General features: G+C 39.8%; 1 protein-coding gene across 3 annotated transcripts; it reads left to right on the plus strand.

Annotated features, from left to right (window-relative positions):
- Window positions 1-5,659: 5,659 nt before the first annotated feature.
- kbtbd8 (kelch repeat and BTB (POZ) domain containing 8) lies at window positions 5,660-13,441 on the plus strand. 3 transcript variants are annotated; one of them, XM_031278056.2, is made up of 5 exons: window positions 5,660-5,775; window positions 7,425-7,632; window positions 7,860-8,166; window positions 9,236-10,055; window positions 10,367-10,830. In XM_031278056.2, exons 1-5 carry the CDS (start codon window positions 5,760-5,762, stop codon window positions 10,828-10,830), a joined length of 1,815 nt encoding a protein of 604 aa, XP_031133916.1. In that variant the 5' UTR covers window positions 5,660-5,759. The 3 variants fall into 3 exon arrangements, with proteins under 3 accessions (XP_031133916.1, XP_035858180.1, XP_031133907.1); XM_036002287.1 differs by lacking the exon at window positions 5,660-5,775 and adding an exon at window positions 6,376-6,487 and having other exon boundaries at window positions 10,367-13,441; XM_031278047.2 differs by lacking the exon at window positions 5,660-5,775 and having other exon boundaries at window positions 7,391-7,632; window positions 10,367-13,441.
- The last annotated feature ends 413 nt before the right edge of the window (window positions 13,442-13,854 follow it).

A 13,854-nucleotide genomic window follows, 5' to 3' on the forward strand; every position in this document is an offset into this window, starting at 1 on the left:
CTGTGCCAGTACTAGTTAAGTCAGTAGTTAAACAGTGACACATTTTCTATTATTTGCTTTGTACTCGAGCGACTGTATTTAAAATAAATTTGAAAAAAACAAAGTCTGAAGTGCTGACTTTCTGCCTTAAGGCAGTTTGAGAGTGTTCAAGTTCATATTGGGTAGCAGTGTGCAGTATGACAATTATAGCTCCCTTTTTATTCATAGTCCACTAAATTAAAGTACTGCACTATGCAACAAGACAGTATAGGACCACCTTTCCAAGAGTTTATCCAACGTGGATGTAAACACCCTCAAATCAAAACCGAGTCAGCATTTCAACCTCATTTCATGCAACTTGTTTAATTTCAAATCCAGTATGTGCTTAGAGCCAACACAATAGAAAATATATTGCTGCCTAAATACTTATGAACTGCACAGTATTTCTAACTAGAAAAGGATGAGTTTTCTGAAGAATATTTCCAGATGAAGCTTTTAAAATGGCTGAAGTGACAGTTAAAATACAATCACTGAAAAAAGTTCAAATGACAGTTCAAACGTAAGTGCTGATAGTGTAAGTGCTGATAGTGTAAGTGCTGAGTGAAGTTGAAGTATCAGTTGAGGTGAAGGCACTGAAAGGAGTTGAAGTTAACAAAGTGCGAGAGATAAATTAAACTAGAAATGGATGTCAATTGGATGTCAAATCAGGGCCATAGCCAAGGTTTAGAAATGAGTGAGGTCCAGACTTTTCTCTTTCATTAGAGCTTATTTACTGCATTTCTGGATGAGTAAAATTCATACCAAAATGACACATGTACAAAACACAACCCATGCTATACACTACACACAAACTCAGTATCTATAATTAAATACATACAGAGGGACCTTGTTGGCAAAAATACATTTCTTAAAGCTGCACAATTTGTCAAAATCAGTGGTGGGAAGTAACTAAGTACATTTACTCAAGTACTGTACTTAAGCACAGTTTTGAGGTATTTTTAATGTACTTGAGTATTTCCATTTTATACTACTTTGTACTTCTACTATATACATACATTTACTTTAGTTTGTTTCTTTTATTATTTATATTCAGTGTATAAATCTAAAGGGAACTGTACTAATGAAAAAAAGGGTATGTGAAATAAGATAAGACTTCAGGCTACACAGTTTCGGTCAGCATTAACTTGCTTTGGTGTATCACTTCTTCAAAGGTAACAACTTATTATTGTTTATTTAGTATTATATTTAGTATTATTTATATGTGTATTTGAGCTGTATAAGTTGAAAACAACGGAAATAAACTAAACAGGAAAAAATCCCTGAAGATTCTCGGGTGTGAGGCTGCTCTAACCTGTTAACATGGGAGCCGAAATGAAATACAAAAGGTTCCACTTGTGACTTGTTAGAGTATGCCCAACATGATGGTGGTCTGAGAATGGCATTTAAACAGAGAATGACATTTAAACAGAAATCCTGGATGTTTTGTGGGGGAAACATTGTAATCTTTTTCAGAAATTCAGTAAAGAATATCATTACCATTTTCATAATCATTAGGTCAATTCAACCCGTTCTCACTCCGAACTCGTAAAATATGAACGTTTGGGCAGTGGCTGTCAGTGTCAGATATGATGGAAAAAGCGCCCTTCAGCGTGTGTGTAGAACGCACCGGGGAGAGCAGCAGCTACACGGCGTTTGAAGATGACATAGCATTTCCTAAACCCAACCGTCGCTTTCTTCTTTTCCTGAACCCAACCGTCCCGCTCTTCTTTTCCTAAACCCAACTGTCCCGTTGTTGTCCCGCCTTTGGGTATGCAACAAAAAGCTGTATAATCAGACATTTACCATTTTTGCATTTCCCTTTTTTTTATGGTAAACATTTTTTATATTATTTTTAACACAAAACATACAACTCACGAAATGGACACATCACCTCCCCATCTGCAATCTGACATAGGTTATCATATATCCCTGTCCAAAATTCCTGGACCTTGTTACAGGACCATAGGACATGAAGTAAGTGGCCGTCCTCTGTCTTACATTTCCAACAATTTGGTGTGTTTCTTAATCCAAGTCTAAGCAATTTGGAGGGAGTCCAACAGAAGCGATGCATAATCTTAAACTGAATGAGGTGGACCCTCATATGGCGTGACATAGTTTTAATATTCCTACCAATTCTGTCCCACTCCCCATCATCCAGTGTTATATTCAGATACTTTCCAATGACTTCTTGAGGGCTGACCAGGCTCCATCCCCGAAGTTCTGAATAAGCATAGAATAATACCTTGAAGCCTCATGCCCTTTCCCAAAGTTCATCAACACCTTATCAAACATTCTGATGCCTTCGGGGCTGATGAGCTGGATTCAAAAATCCCCAATCACAGAAGGTGAAGTTGCAATTTTCTAAAAAAAATTGGGACCTGGGGATTCCAAATTGTTGTACCACATCCTCAAAGGATTTCAATATCCAACCGAGATACAGATCCCCAATGTAACAATTCCGTTTTCCAGCCAGTCCCACCATAAAATGGGAGATCTATCAATACATTTCCCATATTACTATTTTACACCCCTGTCCCAATAACCGTGCAAGATGCAGTCTTGAAACTTTGCAGGAGTGTAGTTAAGATTAAAATGAAGGCCGAGTTTAAAGATGGATGAGTCTGAGCAATGGTGCCGGAAGTAGGGGTGTAGGAAGTAGGGAAGGGGCCTAAGTAGGTGCCCCGACTTAACGTCCCTGGCCCGATTTGGCATTGCAGCTGGTGTGATCTCAATGCAAGATGGTCTCGAGTTTAATCTACTTTTCAGTAGAAGATAATATATCTTAAGTGTGATTCTGGTTCCACATGCCAGCACACAGCTGCTGCCACAAGATGGTGAGAACAGGAAAACAGATTTATCACCATCATGCCAGATTAATCAGGAGCCTCTCAACTCACAAGGGGGCCAGCTTGGACTCACAACATACAGGCCAAAACAGAAAGCATGGGGTTTATGATTACAACATGTAAAAACAACAGTTTTAGAAATCAATTTGAAACATAGTAGCAGCTTACAACATTATGCACAAACATGTGTGGTATATGATTCAATCTTTGGCCTTTATGGCCACAGCTGCACTGATACATGTATTGTACATAGAAGCAGCACATAACTATAACTCAACAGGTGAACTAGCTAGGCAGAAGACTTTTACCATTGTGGATTTAAAATCTAATCAACATACCCAATTACCTTAATTGAGTAAAACAGATGCGTTCAATGCAAAGAATCCCATTTACATTTGAGCTTTAAAAACTCACGTACATTCATAACTGTGTCCTACAAAATGTGTTACTACAAATCAGCATTGGCTTGTTTTTTTTGGAGGTGGGCTAATGTAAGCCTACTGATGCCTAGATCTGGGCATGTTAGTAGTGCCACAATTCACAACTTCTTGATTATGTTAGGTTAGAGTATAATTTGAAAAATATTCTGATCTTAAACCTACTTTTATAGGACAGGGGTGATTCTAGGATCAGAGCTCTAGGGGTGCCTGGAACCCTTTCAACGTAATTTTTTTAAATGTTATTCTACTGTGCTTGGGGTGGCAGTAGCTCAGGGGCCATCCACACGGAGACGATTTTTGATGCAAAGTTTACAAACGCAGATGTTTTGCATCGTTTGGGTCGATCGTCCAAACGAATCCTGTAAACGCACTGCCTGAAAACGCATTTTTTGAAACCTGGTCCCAGGGTTAAAAAAATCGAAAACGGCTAACTTTTGGCTTCGTTTGGAAGGCAAAGCCGCATACGTGCGTATCGATGATGTCATCGCCACACCCCTCGACCTCTAGCGTTATGTAGCTAACGTTAAACATCGCTAAAGTAGCTGCCGCTCCAGCAGGGACGTAACGTTAACGTTAGCTGCTATGGTTAGCTGTTTATAAAGTGGAAGTAGACAACTTATCAACTAGCTAGCTAATGTCTGCTTATCAACTCCTTGAACGGATTATAGTAACTTTTAGCACGGCTTATTGTAGAAAGGCTACCGCAAGAAAAACGTGTAGATTATCAAAAAGACATTGGATCATTGATGTTTGTTTGACTGCCGATGTTAGCTAGCAGCGTTAGCGCGCTAACGTTAGCTCTGCTAGCTAGCGCGCTGCAATCATGTCCGATGGCAGACGTAATTGCAAAATAAAAAGCAATCCAACAGCACATTATACAATGTAAACAAAGATAGTCAGTAGGGAGTTGAGTTGGGAACCGGAGGGTTGCTGGTTCAAGTCCCCATACGGACCATAGTATGGTGGTGGACTGGAAGCTGGAAAGGTGCCAGTTCACCTCCTGGGCGGTGCCAAGGTGCACCAAACCCCCAACTGCTCGGGGCGCCTTTCCATGGGCAGCCCCCTCACTCTGACATCTCTCCATTAGTGCATGTATAGGTACTGAGCATGTGTGTGTAATTCAGGCCTGTGTGTAATGTGTGTAGTAATAACAGAGTGAAAACATTGTAATTTCCCCTTGCGGAATTAATAAAGTATACATTATTATTATTATTATTATTATTATTATTATTAACTGTGCATTTTAACATCATTTTTGACTATCATGATAGGGAAACAATGAATTATGTAACTAGAAAGACACCAAGAATTCTGAGAAAACTTACTTTAATGCTGAGCCAAAGGGCCATTACTACAAAGGTGAGGTGGTATTACAAATGAAATCGGATATTTATCTATGGAGAAGCAGACATTTCCATAATGCAGTATTAATAACTTTTGAAAATTAGAGATTTATGCAATTGTGACTAATGGCTGACAAGCACTATTTTCTGAGAATGGCTGAGAATCTGAGTGATCTAGGCATCTAGATTTGGGGTTTAGTTTCACGATGTTGTGCTATTCCTAGAGCAGAACTCCTTAGCTCACAATAGATTAACACAGACTTTATTTTTTAGCAATTCATTTTTTTTAGGGGTGCCGGGATCAAGTTTAAAAAGGGTTCAAAGCTCCCCTGTCATAGGAATTGAGTCCTCTGTATGCTTTGTATTTTAAAACACAAGAAACTGGTGTTTTAAGCTTGACTTACTATACTGCACTAAGTGGAAATTGCTTATTGCAGTCCAAGGGCCAATTAAAAGACTGTACTGTACAACCATCGATTGATAGATAGATTTTTTTTAATTTTTTTTTTTTTATTGATCCCAAAAATTGTAACATTGTAACAGTCTATTGGTGAACCGGATGCTCTGTCCATTAATAATTACAGTCTATGTGTACAACAAAGCACCCATTCATTAATACAATTATTAAAGAAAGTTTGATTTGATTTTGTTGCTCACTTTATTGTTTTAACTCATACTCGATTTTTTTTGTTTAACCTTCTCGCCTATATGACTAAGTATATAGGGACAATACAGTCTATGCAAAGAAAATTAATTCCTCTTTACCTCCAGTGCTCCAACATATTTATAATACTAGACAGCTCAGGTCACTGCACTCAGCGTGCTTCCTCTCTGCTATGGACTACTCTGTATCCACCTGTTCCACTCCAGATGGGCTGCTTTGACTTTTTTGGGTCAATTATATCGAGTGAAGTCTTGTGAAGTCTGTAATTCTGTTGCTGTGAATAATTTGCCCATAGGGCTACCAACTTTTTTTTTCCTATTTCAGATGAAAGTAATATGATTGGCTATGAGATCCGCGATTCTCTTGTGATTGGTTGTTCCTTGTTTCCGGGGCCCCGCTGATCCCTCACTGACGTTTCTCGAGTCTGCCCCGAGATAGACTGGAGAGAATGGCTGCCAGTGGAGGTTAGCAAAATCTTCCTTGTTTTGTGTAGTAATCGGACTTAAATAACGCCTTTTAAAGTTATAATTTGTGTGTTTGTATGTTCGTGGAGTATAGTATTTTAGACTAATAGAAATAGCCGTGACATGTTGCATCCTCGTTAAAAGAGGTCAGGCTCTATCGACTCCTCAAAAGTGTTGGTTATCGTTAGCCTCGCTATGCGGCTAATGTTAGCTGTCTGGCTAACTTTCGGCCGGTTAGCCTGCTATCCACAGCTGATTGTGTAAACACTTGTTTATTACAAGAAACAGCCATGTGGTGGTTATAATTGCGGCTACCAGTAGAAATGCACTAGACATTGCGTTAAATAATATTATGTTCCTCTAAAATTGAAACTTTAGTGCTGAAATCATTTAAGTTTGTATCGCCATTTATATCTCGCAATGTTGTGTTAAAAAAAGCTTGCTAACATTAGCTCGGTGCCTAGCTGTCTGCTAAAAGTTAAGCTTGCTTGTCAACTAACTTAGCTAACGTGATAATCAAATATTCCGACGAACTATTATACACTATTAAATAACGTTAGTTTGTATTCTTCCAGTTCAATTAGCCACCCACACAGTTTCTACAGTGGTTTGGGATGTTAGCAAGCTAGCTACCACCTTGCGAGATAGTAGTTTTCTATTCACTCATAGCGTGCCTTTGTCCTGTCAAGGAGTTAGCGTAATACAACACGAGGTATTTGTTTTTGTTTTAGTTTGTGTTCCTTAACAGCTGAAAATACAAGACTGTAGTGAAACAGTACAGAAGGCATGACGTTGGACTGCCACTTGTAACGTTATAACTTGCCATAACACGCCTGACGAGGAACAAGTTTACTTTGCTATAGGTAAACTGAATCCACGAGTATAGGCTCACATTTTTTTCGTATGTTCAGTCGGTCAGTGAGAACATGAACAACTTTGGCCCAAAGTAAGAAACAATCAGATGAAGAAAAAACGATTAATGTAGATGAGACGCTTTTGTATTTGCAACATTGATCAATATAACTGGACCAAATATACTCTTTGCTCACACACGATCTATTTGAGACCAGAATACATAATGTACCTTTCTCAGTAGAAATTGTCTCAGTGACCGTATGAATTTAAAGTAATCCTTTTTGACAAACATTTTGGTGTATCACTATTGTATCTTGTGTTCTGTTAAAATGCATGGCACAGTACAGGTTTATTTTTAGATTTTCATTAGACTGCACACCTATATAAAGTGAATTATATTGAGTCTGTCAACAGGAATAATTGTTTGTGACCCTCTATCATATCACTTTTTTTTTTAAAGAGTAGCTACAGTAACTAGCTCTGAGGTACTGTTGTTTAAAACTAAAAGAACAGAGATCTTTTTTGTAGTTTTTACTAATTATTTGAAGATAAACTGTTAGTGTTTCTGCTGACCTAAAAGTGTAACACTTATTTTGTTGCATTTCTATGTTCTTGAAATTAATAATAAAATATTGGTCAGTATTTTGTCATATCATCAAGAATAGCATTATCGCAGATATACTCTGAAATATTGTGATATCATTTAGGGGCCATATCGCCCACCCCTAATGTCTACACCGTTTCCAAAGGCGCTATCGTGATGTTTTTCTCTCTCTTTGTACTGTGTTGTTCAGAGGTAGGGAAGCTGTTACAAGTACAAAATGGGACTCCTCCAAGCACCAACTACAACGGGGTAGATGCTGTTCATGCCTGTAACATCCTTCAGCAGCTCAAAGCCTTGTATGATGAAGCACAGCTCACAGACATTGTCGTAGAAGTGGACCATGGCAAGACTTTCGCATGTCACCGGAATGTCCTTGCAGCAATTAGCCCGTATTTTAGGTGGGTAATGTTGGATGTTTACAAATATTTATATTTTCACAATTAAGTAGCCAAAAACATAACTTGGTTCAAGAGTCAGCTTGGTAACGGGTTAACTGATAAATGTTACAATATTCAGATCAAACTTCCTTGTCAAGTTTTAGCATGTTTGAATCGTAATGCAGTTGTTGTGTGAGAATTGATTAATATAGTTATAGCATTTGTGTTTTCTCTACCATCACCACCAGGTCCATGTTCACCAGTGGCCTTACAGAGAGCAGCCAGCGTGAGGTCAGAATTGTTGGGGTGGAATCTGAATCCATGCACCTCGTCCTAGACTATGCCTACACATCCAGGGTCATGCTTTCTGAGTGCAATGTCCAGGCCCTGTTCACTGCAGCCAGCATTTTCCAGATTCCTGCCTTGCAGGACCAGTGTGCCCAGTTCATGATCAGCAGACTGGACCCCCAGAACTGTATTGGGGTCTACATGTTTGCTGATGCCTATGGACATCAGGAGCTGAGGGAACGCTCACAGGACTACATCCGCAAGAAGGTCAGTTTAACATGAGAACAGGATTGGTTTCTTAAAGGACAAATCCGGTGCAAAATGAAACTAGGGGTTAATAACACGTGTCTGAGTTCGACCGTTCTCTGGGATCTGTTTTCATGCTAATCGAATGTGGCCAGGTTTATCGCAAACTACCTTATAACGCTAGTCGTTGGGGCAGAGGGGTAAAGTAAAAAGAAATCGCTATTTCTATACCACTAACAAGGCTCAAAATAGCACCACACTTCCACGGTAGCATAATGAGGGTCCCTACATGTAAACCGAAGCATTGAGAACTTTGTAAGTGTACAGACAGTTTATTAAAAAGATAGTTTAGAAAGACTGTACTGTTCAATTATACAGGCGGGCGCCATCTTGGGAAAACAGTCACGACCAGACGAACGCCGTGCAACGTGAGCTGAACTGTCACTTGAAATCTCCCATGGTCCGTGGTTTCCCAATGGGTCGATAGGAATTACGTTTGTGAAATGTAATTACATGGAAATGCATGAATTATATTTATTCAAATATATGCACAGCGTTTGACTGGTCGGACTATTTTCCCAAGATGGCGCCCGCCTCTATACAGTACGTGAAAGATACTGTCTTTATAATAAACTGTCTGTACACTTACAAAGTTCTCAATACTTCGGTTTACATGTATGGACCCTCATTATGCTACCGTGGAAGTGTGGTGCTATTTTGAGCCTTGTTAGTGGTGTAGAAATAGCGTTTTCTTTTTACTTTAGCCGTGCCCCGACGACTAGCGTTATAAGGTAATTAGCGGTTTGTGATAAAACTGGTCACATTCAATTAGCATGAAAACATAACCCAGAGAACGGTCGACTCGGTACACATGTTATTAACCCCTAGGTTAATTTTGCGCCGGATTTGTCCTTTAACAGTTATTTGCATTGTGATTTAATGATTTTGCTTGCTGCTACCATATTCCACTTTTCATTTAAAAAAAAACAACCCTCAAAGACTTGTTTTATTCTGGCCTTGTAACAGTGCTTCCTTTGTTACGAGTGTGTTTGGTTGCTAAAATCTGAAACATGTTATGTTTTTGTGGTAGTTCTTGTGTGTGTCATGGGAGCAAGAGTTCCTCCAGATGACCAAGGAGCAGTTGGTCAGCATTTTGAACAATGATGACCTCAACGTGGAGAAAGAAGAGCATGTCTATGAGAGCATTGTCCGCTGGCTGGAGCATGATCTTTCTGGCCGTGAGGCCCACCTAGCTGAGGTTTTTTCCCAATGCATTCGTCTGCCCCTGCTGGATGAGGCCTTCCTCAGTCGGATACCTGCCCCTTTTGCTTGTGCCCTATCCCTGTCGAAGGACCCTGCTGAGGCCAAAGCTCGCATCACTGGCACCAACGGTTGCCCACAGCGCCTGGGTATGACCGCTTCTGAGATGGTCATCTGCTTTGACGCCGCTCACAAACACTCAGGGAAGAAGCAGACTGTGCCTTGCCTCGACACAGCCACAGGAAGAGTGTTCAAGCTCTGTAAACCACCCAATGATCTCCGGGAGGTCGGTATCTTGGTGTCCTCAGAGAATGACATCTACATTACTGGAGGTTACAGACCGAGCAACAGTGAAGTGTCTATAGACCATCGGGCAGAGAGTGACTTCTGGCAGTACGAACACGCAGGCAACCGATGGCTTCCACGTGCACCTCTGCTGAGAGCAAGGATAGGCTGCAGGCTTGTGCACTGCTGTGGGAAGCTTTATGCACTGGGAGGCAGAGTATATGAAGGTGATGGGCGAAATGCATTAAAGTCAGTAGAGTGCTACGATGCCAGGGACAACTGTTGGACAGCAGTCAGTCCTATGCCAGCGGCCATGGAGTTTCACACTGCTGTGGAGTACAGGGATCGCATCTATGTCCTCCAAGGTGAGTTCAGGTTGGGGTTACTTTATTTGTACCCGTAGGTAGATTTGTTCTGCAGCAAGAGTATGACATCCATCATAACACACAACTACAAGAACACCAAAAACTGACAAGTACTTAAAATGTAATGTAGTAATACTACTTATATGAAACTATGCAATGTCTACAGTGGGCTGAAGTTGATGTGATAATGTCATATTTCTCATTCATACAAAATATTCTGAAAATATGTACAATGTTTGACATTTATATGACAAAGTATGTTAAAGCAGTTGACCACAGCTCTAAATAACTGTTCTTTTTGTTTTCTGCAGGTGAATATTTCTTTTGCTTCGATCCCCGTAAGGACTATTGGAGTCATCTTGCACCGATGACAGTCCCTCGGAGTCAGGGTCTGGCTGCCTTGTATAAGAACTGCATCTACTACATTGCCGGCATCTGCAGGAACCACCAGCGCACCTTCACTGTGGAGGTCTACGACATTAAGAAGAGCACATGGAGCCGCAAGCGAGATCTGCCCTTTGACCAAGCCACAAGCCCGTATATAAAGGCCATGCTGCTGCAAGGCAAGCTACACCTGTTTGTACGAGCCACACAGGTGATGGTGGAGGAGCATGTGTTTCGCACCAGCCGCAAGAACTCCCTTTACCAGTACAACGATGAAGCAGACGTATGGACCAAAGTTTATGAGACACCTGACCGCCTCTGGGATTTGGGTCGCCATTTTGAATGTGTCGTGGCCAAACTTTACCCACAATGTCTACAGAAAGTGCTTTGAGGTAGCTGGTTTTTGTAAACCAATCTATAAGGCAGAGGGAGTAGTGTGTGTCCTGCCTGCCTTGTGCCTGGTGTTACCTTGGGTTTGCACCGCAAGGACCATTTTGGGTTAAGTCTTAAGTCGTTCAAACTTTGGTTCAACATGATCAAAATGGGGGTGCTTTTAAAGCTTGCAGTATTTTTTTTTCCAGACAGCACCAACTACCCACACAGATGCTTGTTTAAAAAACAGTACAATGAATCATAAGTGCAATTATCCTATTTTTTGCTTGTTGTTGAGCCATGTTCTATTTTTGTTTTAGATACATACAAGTAAGGATTTTTACAAATCATAAGCATGCAAATGAGGGTATTGGCAGGATAAAAGTGCCCTCTGGAGATATGGATGCTATGTGTCAGTATAAAGTGAAAATCTCTCTATATATATAAATGACTATATAAACTATGTATTCATACGGGTAAGATGAGTACTATAGCTCATTAGTAGGTTGCTGGCTCTGAGGCTTTTGTGTTTGTGTGTGTTTTTACTATTATTTTTTCTATTCTGTTTTAAAGTCTTTCATCTTATTTTATAGACAGGTTTTGAAGTGTGCTTATGATTTACATTACCATAGTGTTTTTGAAGCTTGAAGCTTATATGATCTTTTAAGGCCCCCCTCTTCCTTCACATGCGTCGGTGTGTCAAACAATACACAAGTGTGGCTTCCGAGCTATTTTTAAGTTTTGCTTGAGATTCCAGTTGCATGGGGGGTTTATACCTCCCACTCTTTGAGTTGGCATCCATTTTGTGTCACATGTGAAGACAACTTCAGTGAAATGTTAGAATACTCACTCTCCACATTGGAGAAACAAGGACGGAGTCAAATTTGTGTCAACACTAAGTGGAACGTTCAGACCAACTAACAGGCTTACCTCAGAAACTTCAGATATGTTTGATTAGGAGAAAAGGGACATTTCAGGCCATAGTGTTGATTAAGCAACTGTGTGAAAAGCTCAGTTAAGCATCGAGCTCTGTTGAGGTTGTTTTTCGACATTGGATTAATAATCATTTGAAAAAGGTTGAAAGAACCTTCCTCTTAAATGCCAAAAAAGCATTTAAGGTCTTGTTATAGTTGATCTGGACATTGAAAAGAATTGTGTGGTAGCAATAAGTCATGAAACTGTGATTAGGCTATATTACGTTATATTTCCTTAGTAAAAGTGCATTCATTGTTTTGTGTGCTTGTCTCTGCTAGTGAAAATCATGGTAGTTCCAATGATTGTGTGGCTGTTGCATGGGTGCAGGCTTGAAGTGATGCGTAATTTAGTGCAGATCATTTGGGATGCCAATGTGCCTGTGGCTTGAAAAGGGACCTCAGAATCAAAAACTGTTCCTGATGAAGAATATCTGAAAAGTCTTACTCAGCGTTGCACTGAATCACTCTCCACTTCAGCAGTCCTTAACTGCAAACTTTACGGAAGCACCCTCGTGAACAAGTAAGGGTGCCTCGGGTTATGTGCTAATTCATCTAACCATGAGCCATAAATCCGTCTTTACACGCCATCACACAGAGGGCACAAGTTGTTGGTGCTGCTTTTTGTTTTGTTGACAATCTTGTATAGAAGAATTAATACAACCACTGAGTGGCGTTCCTTGTGAAAGTGGGACATTTTCAGTGCCGTCAATTTCCTCATGCAGGTTCCTGTGTCATCTTTGCACTACACATTTCTCTTGTATTTTATCTTAAAGAAGAGTACCCCTCTATTACAAAAAAAAAAAGGTTTTGGTAATGACATAGCAATCATCTAAGAGATTTACATGGAAAACACCAGAAGAGTCACATTCAGTAAGGACTTGAGGATATGATGTAACTTCTCAAAGAGAAGATCCACTGTTGACTGACTTGGGAGCTCATGTTGAATTGACCTTGCTTGAACAATGCCCTCAGAACAGCCCTCGCAGAGTGTGAGAGATGGTTTGAGCTTCATCCACATGCCTACAGATGGCCATTGAGGAACAGAGAACTCTCAGGATTTCTACTGATACACAGTACTGTATTTACATTTTTTTGTTATGTGTAATATACTGTACTATAGGTTTGCTGTACTTGCACAGTTTTTTTAAACTTCTTTTCAGTTTCTTTTATAACTTGAAAAAAAATAGATGTGATTTTCTTTTTGTTGTCTCCAGTGGCTGTTTTTTTCTTTCTTTATGTACTTACCTATTTAGTTAAGGTAGAGTAATCCCGCTCTGTTGAGAAAAAATGATTACCCGCACGAGTGATATTTTGTCCCCCCCCTCCCCCCAGTAGTACAGTAGTATTTCTTTATAACATCTCACCGAAACTAAGCATTACAGATCAAGTAACTACATTGTTACATCACGTTTTAAACACCAGTCATATAATACAACAAGCTAAAAAAAAACTGCTTTCTTTGTTTAAGAGTCAGTGGCCCTGGGCTGCAATACAGGTTGGTCATTTACATGCATCACTTATGGGTGCTATTCTATTGTGTTCATGCTTTTCTTTCGCTGGTTTGTCTGTTTTGGGTTTCGGGTTATAGTGGTGGTTGAGCTCAACTGTGAAATTCACATTGCACATAATTTGAAAATAAAACTATTAAAAGTGAAATGTGTTAATGTATTCTCCACTGTTAACATTATAACATTATTTTTGTCACACTCCAGTCAGTTGTCGCAGTCACAGACATGTATTGGGTGAAAAAAACACTCAACCCACTGTGAACCGACAGCAATGTAGGATTTTGTAACCCAGTTTGTAACCTTTTTCCTTAAGGGACTCCTGTCATTGTGACACATGTTATGTTTTTTTTTTTTTTTAACAGTACAGAACAAGTGATAAACTTTACAGTTAAACCAAATAGTGACTGCAGGAAGCCAGAAGAAATTAGGTTTTTTTTTGGATGAATTGAGCAGATTATTTCTGGTGAATATTGCATCAGATGAGTTTTCCTGTTATGCTTAGGAACGTTTAATACATTTTTTATTTAACCTTTACTTAACCAGGTAGGCCGTTGAGAACAG

This window comes from Sander lucioperca, chromosome 6 (genome assembly GCF_008315115.2).
Source record: "Sander lucioperca isolate FBNREF2018 chromosome 6, SLUC_FBN_1.2, whole genome shotgun sequence".
In the NCBI taxonomy this organism is placed as follows: Eukaryota; Metazoa; Chordata; class Actinopteri; order Perciformes; family Percidae; genus Sander; species Sander lucioperca.